The sequence below is a fragment of the Carex rostrata genome, chromosome 12 (genome assembly GCF_964058835.1).
Source record: "Carex rostrata chromosome 12, lpCarRost1.2, whole genome shotgun sequence".
NCBI classification, from domain to species: domain Eukaryota; kingdom Viridiplantae; phylum Streptophyta; class Magnoliopsida; order Poales; family Cyperaceae; genus Carex; species Carex rostrata.
This window is the reverse complement of record NC_135929.1, coordinates 2,245,428-2,255,435: the sequence shown is the minus strand read 5'-3', so window position 1 is coordinate 2,255,435 and position 10,008 is coordinate 2,245,428. Positions and strand designations below refer to the sequence as shown.

The window sequence follows — 10,008 nt, the reverse complement described above, 5'->3', positions numbered from 1 at the left end:
AGGGTTCTCTTATTTATAGGCAACGGCTACAAAAATGGCGACATTTCTAAGGAGTTATATCATAATATATTTATGGGCCGGGCCAGGATAGCGAGGTACAACGATAGATGGGTATAAATGGGTTTTGTTGATAGAGTTAAACAATGGGGAAGCCTAATTTGAAGACTCTAGATGGGCTCGTAATGGGCTCATGGATGTAGCAATAGCACATCAAGCCCGAGTAACTATTGCACTTGTGTCCCGTGAGAGACGAGGCCGAAAATTTTCTAACAATTTATAAATTGTATAGAAAGGAGTTAAGATTTAAAAAAAAAAAAATTATATATAACGGATATTTTTATCTATGTGGTTTAATTTTATATTTATAATGATTAAAAGGCTCATTTGTTTATATTATTGTAGTAATTTTAAAGTGGGCAAGCGTGTTATCTTTTCTTCAGGTTTTAAAAAAAATATTCATTTGTGTTTAAAATTTGTTTGATTGTAATATATTTGAATAGAAATTAATATTATAAAATATTAATTCATGTTTAAATAAATAATATTATATTTCGCAAAGAGATATTAATTTCAAACTTAATTTTACAACTCCTACGTCTGTACAATTTGATCAGCAATTACTTCTAATGCTAGGGCAACGAATTTGATTGACTGTGAGAGAGTGAATGTAGAAATGAAAGTTTTCATTTAGTAATATCTTTAAAATTTACAATTGTACTACATCTATGAAAGTGAAATTTAAAGTGCTAACATGAATTATGAAAGTGTCAAGTAGAATTTTTGCAATTCAGATGATGAGTATATATCTAAATTTCTCTATATTTAATGTTTAGACGTCACCTAATTATATATCAGTGAAAGCTTTTGTACTCTGTTGGTGATTAAACTTGGAATAGCCTCTTGTTCCTTCTTTTCAGATTGCCTCACATTGGTAAAAGTTGTTTCGAATCCACATCCCCCAGTAGATGCAGATTGGCGTGCATTCAAGGAAGTGCTAGAAAGTTGGAAGCTGTTACATAGAAAATCCCTCTTTCTCATGTAATTATATTCAAAGAGGTAATGTAATTATATATAAGTTAGCAAAGATTGAGAGGCTTAACCTCGAGATATACGTTTCCTTGCTTTAATGAATCAATGTAACAGGGCAGGGTAAACGATATAGAAAGGGCTAGTGTGATGATTTCATTTTCTGGGATGTAAAAACCTACGGGTTACTGATAACAAAAAAAAAAAAAAAACTTTTGTACTGGTTAATTTAATTATCAGAGGTGATGACGAAAGTGCTTATATATGCTGACGAAATCAACTGTGCACCCATAAAAATGGCTCCTGATCAATGAACAATTAATCAAATGCACGACAGAATTTAGGAATGCGTATCCTCTGCATTAACTCAAAAGGGAATCTTTTGGTTAATGAATATCAACTGTCTGATTTTAAACGGAACCAATTTGGCACCTGCCTATAACATAAGGAATCTTTCTATTAGTGTAGATCTAGTCTGTAGGAATTTTAAAACAGATCGGACAGTCGAGATTCATTAACTCAAAAAATTCTCTTTTTAAGTTAATGCAGAGGGTACGAATTCATAATTTAGTGCCAAATTGAGATTGCTTGAAAAAGCAAGTCATCGCTTAAGAAAAACAATTTCTTGCAATATAGGAGTAGGATTACATTTTAGGTTTTCCATTGTTTACAAATTTGGGTGAAAATTTTAGCAGAGTAGTTTTTACTTCATGCAGCACACTGACTATAAAATCAAAATAATATTGTATATTGTTAGTACGCTGCATGAAGCCAAAACCGCTTTGTTCAAAATTTGCTCAACTTTTTTTTTCTTGTTTTTCCTAAACAAGTATACGAATCCAGCAATTGAAATTAATTGCTAAATAACAATTATAAAAAATTTAGAAATTAAGCAATCCACTCCTACATTAGTACAATAAATCAAACAATTGAGAATTAAACACTTGGCCAATAAGAATTAAACATTTGGCCAACTCATATTTAGAAAATGATTTCTTATTAAGCAATTTTTTCCAACAATTGCTAAATAAGCAATAGCCATACAACCCAGCAATTACAAAAATAATTGACACATCAGCATAAGCAATTACTGTTGGAGATGCTCTAATAACACGCCTTGTTCCTTATCCGTGAAGATGATGGATGTCGCTTTCCACCTGAAGAACAGTCAAGAGGTGCATGCCAAGAATTATGATTCCTAGAACGAGAATATCTTTCTTTTATTGTTAGATTTTATATTTTCTTAATTTAAAACACAATCTTTATCTTTGATATATTTGGCATATAACGGCCCCAGTTTTATTTTCATGAGTATATGAAAATTTCATCAAAAAAAAAATTAAGTATTGTTAAATGGACGTTTTTTATATTTCTCTTGACAATTATTATCATCTATTCTTATGAAAACCTTAATTTGATACTAGTCTTATAACTTCGTTGTATTTCAAATTTGATATAATTCAAGTAATAATTTGATATTATGTACAATAACAATAAAAATGTACCGTTACAAATTTTAAGTCATTTGATTCATGACGAAGTCTGTATTAAATTTCATTACTTTTTGCTTATTAAATAAAATATAAATTATATTTTAAATGTCAGATTTTCAAACAATAAATTATTTCTTATTGTTACTATTATTACTAGTTAATTTATTATTTAACTAATCTCAACTCTTAATAATAAGAGCATCTACATCACAGCAACTCAAATGAGTTTATAAATAGTTGTTAATCACTTTTTAGAAATTAAGATATCTAAAGTTTCTAACTCTCACATCTCTAAAATTAATTTTAGAGTTTTTATTAAGCCACGTCAGCAATAAATTAAAAATAAACAATTTGATCCAATCATTTAGCCAACATATAATTTATAAACAGTTTTTTAATAATAAACTTTACTGTATAATTTTTAAATAAGAAACTCTTCTACATCCCTGAAACTGAATTAAAAACTACTACATCATATTAGAAACTCTAATAAGTACTAAGCAGTCACTGAGTGAACAAATTCACATCTGTTGTTACATAATTCAACATTATTAGATGCCAAGTAATCACCGGCATTCAACATTATCCGACTGTCTGAATCCATAAGAGATTTTCATCAAATTCTAGACTTGTAAATTTCCATACATAATGTATTGTTCTATTTTTTTTTTTTACTGATTTTTCAATATAGGAGAAATGATTTATTAGAATTAGCATGAATATGAATCTATTTACAAAATCCGCACAGTGCAAAACTTCAGAATAACATCATGGGGTGAGTGTTTTCTGCTTAACAGCAAATCAGACAAGCCATCTGAAATAATAAAAAGAATCTTAAATGATTCATAACTAATAATTTTGTGTCTAAGTCGATAATATCCTTTACCTAATCTTAGTTCCAAGTTACACCATCTTGCTTCTGAATTCTACACACACTGTCAATTGGAATTTATCAGCACTAAATTAACTCATCTATAAAATCATCAAAATAATTTCTATTCGCTATTCATTTGTAAAACTTGATACATACTACAAATATATCAGTAAACATAAAAAATAATGAAATTAAAAAAAATCATCGTTTATCAAATCTCTATTTTTATAATGAGAAATGTTCTGGTACCCCGAGCCATCACACCCGAATGCGTCCCCCAAATAGTTTAACAGAAAAAACTTTTAATGTTGTCTAACTTCCATTTCCAGCGCTAATATTAAAACATTTAAAGTTATGTTTATAACATTTTACAATGCTACTCGCAAGCATGTAAACCTCTGTTTGAAAGCGTTAAAATTATAAATCTGCATAGTTTTAACTCCTAACTATTTTTGTCTTCAAGTCAAACACGGAAATATTCCTTTCATCCACTCTTTTTTATTTTTTATCTGATCATTATATTTTATTTTTCCGATGATCCGTGATGAATTTTATAAATCTAAAAATATGAATGTTTTCTATTCGATTTTATCTTTCAAATAAGATCAATGAAGAAATATTTTTGAGTAATTTTAAAGTCATTTGTTTTTTTAAAGTAAAACTCATGAGTACTTTAAATTTTCAAGTTTTTAAATCTCAGTCTGCAACCATTAAAAATTTTAAGACTTTGTACACGAGGTTTATATGATTTGTAAATGCTATGTTATAGTTGAGATTTATATGCTTTGAAATGTTATTGTTGAGGTTTTAATTCTTTGTACATGAGGTTTATATGTTTTGTAAATGTTATTGTTGAGATTTTAATTCTTTGTACATGAGGTTTATATGTTTTATTCTAGAGATTTAAAGTGTTATTAATGATGTTTATATGCTTGTACATGAGGTTTATTTACTTGTAAACAGAGGTTTAAATTATTTTGAAGTAAAATTAAAAAAAAAAACTGAAAATCACAAAGATTTAAAGTGGTAAAAAAAATTACGACACAAATATAACTTGAAAGTTATTTTTCATGAATCTCATTTGAAAGAGAAAATCGAATAAAAAACATTCATAGTTTTAGATTCGCAAAATTCATCACGGATCGTTGAGAAAATGAATGAGAATGACCAGAAAAAAAAAAAAAGTGGATGAAAGGAATCTTTCCATTTTTGGCTTGAAAACAAAAATGGTTAGGAGTTAAAACTATACAGATTTAGAATTTTAATGCTTACAGACAGATGTTTAAATGCTTGTGAGTAGCATTGTAAAATGTTATAAACAGAGCTTTAAATGTTTGGATATTAGCGCTGGAAATGAAAGTTATATAACATTGAAAGTTTTTTCTTCTAAACTACTTGGGGGACACGCTCGGGAATTTTATTTGGGGTACAATTATCAGGCTCCTTTTATAATAAGCACATAGATGTCATGATCTACCAACAAATGTGATTAAAAGATGAAATTTTAGATTGAAAATCAGGCATGTGATCAAATAGTCTGCCTTCTTTTGATTCTATGCATATTTTTAATATTTTTTACGTGTAGAAGTCTAAATATATTTCGATACGTACTCACCACATGCACTCGCCACTAGTTTATTTAGTATGCCTTCTTTTGATCCTGATTTCTTTCTATTTTTTAAATATCATTTAAGAAATTTTGAATTGATTGATAATTGATTAGTCACGTCTTCATTTTTTTCTATTTTTTATATCATATAAATAATATTATTTATCATTTAATGATATCATTTAAGTAAATATGATTCTCTTATCTATTTTAAGTACACAAATGCATATAAATCACTCTTACAACAATAACAATAAGCATAATATGATAACATAATGTGTCATAATATGGTAACAACAAATAATAAAACTTTCCCCATTAGGCAACATAACAAAAATAAAAACGAGTATGTACCACTAAAAAGAAGTTACTTCATTAAAGAATGAGCTTTAAATTTGTATGAGAATATATTGGTCTATTTTTTATCGTTGAATAATTATTCTTTACATCATTTATTTGTATGATTTTTTTTTGTTCTCTTATAATATATTTTCATTGCACACATACACAATACACAATACTGATAACTTAATATTCGCAATGGTCTACATTTACTAAATTTTGATAGAATTTCGTACTACATTCAAATTATGTAAAATTTAATACACAACCCTGACAACATATTTTTATACTTTCGAAAATGCACACGTGATTGAAAAAATTGATGCATAGATCGACATATCACTATGTCAGTTTATAAATTTTGAGTTTTAATTTATGAAAAAAAAAATTGTTTCATTCGTCATATATTGATGCGAATTTTAAAAGGATTTCGTGCATTACGGATTACATCAGACTGTCCGGATTCGAACTCAAGAGGTAATGCAGACGATCCGAAACGCTGCGATGGATTGAATGGAGACTGCCAGCAGGCCCCACTGTGCAGCTGCCCTGGAATTTCCATTTCATTTATTTTTCTCCAATTTTCGCCGTTGCTTCCCAATCTTCTTATCCTACCAATCCCCCTCCTCATGGCCATGGCCGGAACAAGCCTCTGTCACTGGGCCCCACTATCTCTCTCCGTTTTCCGGCGCCGTTCATACCTTCGCCGCCGATCTTTTCTTTCTGTTTCTTCTCAGCTCTCAACTGACACCGCTACCATAGGTTAAATTTTGCGTTAATGACCCCATTGCTTTTAATTTCTTTATTTTAGGGACAATTACACACGCAGTACACATCCTTTTTTATTTGCTTATGATCCCAATCTAGTAATATCCAGGATACTCACATTTTTTAAAACAGATTCCGCGAGTTAAATTTTAGTGTTTGAGTGCTCAATTGTGTTGTAGAACAGTGTATGCACCAGATGCAAACCCCATTTTCTCCATAAAAACAACGATCCTTATTTTACAGGGAAAGAGTTTGAAGGCCGTGTTGGATTTTTGGGGATGGGAATCATGGGCTCTCCAATGGCATTGAACCTTATCAAGGCTGGGTAACTGTTTCTTTTAAGTGTTTAGTCTGATATACTTCTCAGTTAAGAACAATACCTTTTGTATGCAGCACAAACTCAAAACACCTATACTGGGCTTACTTTCTCCCTCCCTCCCTCCAAAGGGAGAATCCATATCATCTAAGGTAACAGAATATTTCTGATTAGATCTGGGCCGTCAGATCAGAATCACACGAATATTAATGAGGGCTCATGCATTCCACCTTGGGTCGGATTGGCCTGGATTTTTATCGGACGGTCCTGATCTAAACAGAAATATTCTGTTACCTCAGAGGATATGGATTCTTTGGAGTTCCAGTTGAGAGTTACCACTACAGCTTCTGGTAAATCCTAGCTCAACAAAACCCCAAATAAATTGAAACCAGGTCATTATGAGATAAACAAAACAAACAAACCGCTTCACACTTCTGACCAGTTTTATCCTGTACCAAGAATTGAGGTTGTAATCCTTAGTAGTCTCTGCTATAGTTCAATGAATCTAGTACCTTAAATGTTAAATTTTTTTTTTTCTACTTTGTTACCTTCAACATGCAGTTGTGATGTTACCATTTGGAATCGAACAAAGAGCAAATGCGATCACCTCATAAATCTTGGTGCCAAGTAAGTAAAATCCTCAGCAGATGCTTTTAATTTGCTTTTAAAATCCTTAGCAGCCATACCCAACTTGTTTGGGACTAAAGGCTTTATTGTTGTTGTTGTTGTTGTTTCAGTTCATGTATTTGCTTATTTTTTCAGATTCATTTTTTTTTTAAAACAGATTTGAACCCACACCAGCGCAAGTTGCTTCCTCTTGTGATGTAACATTTGCTATGCTTGCAGACCCTGATAGTGCAGTTGAGTATATTAGGATACCATCAGTTAACAATGGTTTATTCTGACATTATTGACATTATGCTTCTAATAAGTCCAAATTGAATATGAAAACTGAAAATTCTTGTGGTTGTTTCATAACCCATATGAATTGCTTGAAACGAAAGTTCAAGCAATTTGAATTTTATTTGGTAATCTATCAGAGGTGCTAAATACAAACTGCCAAAACTTCCAAATTTTTTAATGAACAGCAAAACATCCATTAAATCTCACCAATGTTTCTTATGTTGCATCAAAAACATCCAGTTTTATATTTGAAATCTATTTATTGCAATCGTCTAGGTTGTCAGTTTAAATACATTGAATTGATCATGACTGATAATTAGAGTCTAGTACGAATATTGTAAGTTTGTTGTAGTTATAGTAAACATGTATAATCTAGCTTTAAAATAACTTATAATAAATACAGTGAACATGTGTTCTTCTTTTTATAGCTTCAAAACATCTATTGTAGGTTGCTGTAGCAACTGGTGAAAATGGAGCTGTTCAAGGATTAGGTTCTGGTAAGGGGTAAGAAATTTATCCTTATTTTTTACCTCCCCAACTGCAAATTTTGTATAAATTGTTATCTAACAGAAGCGAAGAGATGTTCATTTTGGATATTTGTGACCATAGGTATGTTGATGTGTCAACTGTTGATGGTGCCACATCAAAACTAATATGTGAAAGTGTTAAAAAGACAGGAGCTTCATTTCTAGAGGTAAATATTTTTTTATTTTCTGTCTCCCACTTGTTGCTTGCAGAATTATTTTATTTCTCTTCTTAATAGGCTCCGGTTTCAGGCTCCAAAAAACCTGCTGAAGACGGGCAACTTATTTTTTTAACTGCTGGTAATTACAATGTGAACTATTTGTATCACACTACACACTGTAGCTTTTCTTTTAAACACATAATTTATTTTTCAAAATTATTGATTTTACAATTTGTATTTTCTGAAAACACGTTCGTAACCTGAAGGAGATGAGACCTTATATGAAAGGGTAGCTTCGCTGTTGGACATCATGGGAAAGGTATACTTCTCTCTAAAATCTAAATCAAATAGACCCTTTTATATTTAATTCTGCAAATTTTGATTACAAAGATATTATTTATTAGTTATCGTGTGGCTTCTGTTAATTCTGTTGATTCTAATACAGTCTAGATTTTATCTCGGTGATGTCGGCAATGGTGCTGCAATGAAACTTGTAGTAAACATGATCATGGGAAGGTAGCTGTAAGAGTTAGTTGGAGACTAAATATTTCTTGATTCTTGTATTTTTTTTTTTTTCTATTTTTCTCTTAACTTCAATTTTTTTTCCAGCATGATGGCTTCATTCTCAGAAGGCCTACTCCTTGCTGAGAAAGTTGGTCTCGACCCAAATGTTCTTGTTGAGGTTAATTATCATCTCATTTTTTGCTTTTTTTTTCAGGCCTCCTTTTTGTGTATGTTCTCAGTTGATTTCTTCTATGACTTTATTCCAGGTTGTGTCACAAGGTGCAATTAGCTCACCCATGTACTCGCTAAAAGGGCCAGCCATGGTTAAAGCCACATATCCTACTGCATTCCCTTTAAAGCATCAACAAAAGGTTTAAATATTATTATTTTATTTTTGACTTTATAATTATCATTCATTTGTGGATGCAGAATATGTGATTTATCTAATCCAAAAAAAGATAAAAATTTAACACGTGTTTTGTGTGATGTAGGATTTGAGATTGGCTTTGGGATTGGCAGAGTCAGTCTCACAACCAATTCCAATTGCGGCGGCGGCAAATGAGCTCTACAAAGTGGCCAAGTCTCAGGGACTTAGTGACCATGACTTCTCAGCTGTTATTGAAGCACTCAAAGCCAAACTACAGAATTGACAAATAGTAATATGAATATGTAAGCTCATATTCTGAGGCACATGTTCTTTTATTCAGGCTCTTTCTTGTTTGGTTAAATTTGGTTGAAATGAATTGTTAAGGATTGGAGGGTGCAATTTATTGTTCAACATTCAGATTGCTGGTAGGTGCTTCTATTCCTTTTATTGAGTAAAGGGTAAAAGCAAATTGAACTGTCTAGCACAAAAACATTTACCCATCATACTTGTCAATTTAACCTCAAGCAAAGCATAATTATATTTCAGTGTGGGGGCAATTAAAGTGTCAACTTCATCAATTTACCTGCTAATCTTCTATCAGGTGTAAATGCATATTATGTCATTGCTTGATCTTTACATATGTTACTCATCCTCCTTGAAACATGCCTAAGTTCAAGTCGTATGTGCAAAATAGAAAGACATGGACATGCTTCAAGTATTGACATATAAATAATAGCAGCTCTTGCACTTCATGCAATGCATGTACTAGACTTACAAAAAAAATTCTTACATCTCGCCGGTAACTTTTCTATGCTATAATCTGATTGTGCCTTTCTAAACTTGAACTCCACCAACAAAGCTTGCTTCCCCACCACCACCAAAAAGAAAAAAAAATCTATTTCAAATTTAGTAACAGACTCCTTTGCTCACCTGTCATCAGTGTCCCACTCGCTCAATCTTGAAATCCTCATCCTCTGCAGAAGTGGTTCTAGAAACAGGTAATGATCTAGGGGTTCTCCTGCGGTAATTACTGATCCGATTTCCATTCCTGTCATAAAAGATGGGTTCATCACCATCATCTTTTGGGATGCGGTTTCTCTCGCCAGGAGTTATCTTTTTCA

General features: G+C 31.4%; 1 protein-coding gene across 1 annotated transcript; it reads left to right on the top strand.

The window, feature by feature from the left end:
* Positions 1-5,886: 5,886 nt before the first annotated feature.
* GLYR2 (glyoxylate reductase 2) lies at positions 5,887-9,449 on the top strand. Its single transcript, XM_078312290.1, has 12 exons — positions 5,887-6,106; positions 6,356-6,437; positions 6,990-7,055; positions 7,213-7,288; positions 7,780-7,835; positions 7,941-8,025; positions 8,095-8,155; positions 8,283-8,335; positions 8,462-8,532; positions 8,626-8,698; positions 8,787-8,891; positions 9,012-9,449. Exons 1-12 carry the CDS (start codon positions 5,974-5,976, stop codon positions 9,168-9,170), a joined length of 1,020 nt encoding a protein of 339 aa, XP_078168416.1. The 5' UTR covers positions 5,887-5,973; the 3' UTR covers positions 9,171-9,449.
* Positions 9,450-10,008: the final 559 nt, after the last annotated feature.

Coding starts and splice junctions, on each gene's coding strand:
- GLYR2 (XM_078312290.1), top strand. CDS start 5,974: ATGGCCATGGCCGGAACAAGCCTCTGTCACTGGGCCCCACTATCTCTC. Junction 7,056..7,212: donor CTCATAAATCTTGGTGCCAA/GTAAGTAAAATC, acceptor TTTTTAAAACAG/ATTTGAACCCACACCAGCGC. Junction 8,026..8,094: donor CAGGAGCTTCATTTCTAGAG/GTAAATATTTTT, acceptor TCTTCTTAATAG/GCTCCGGTTTCAGGCTCCAA.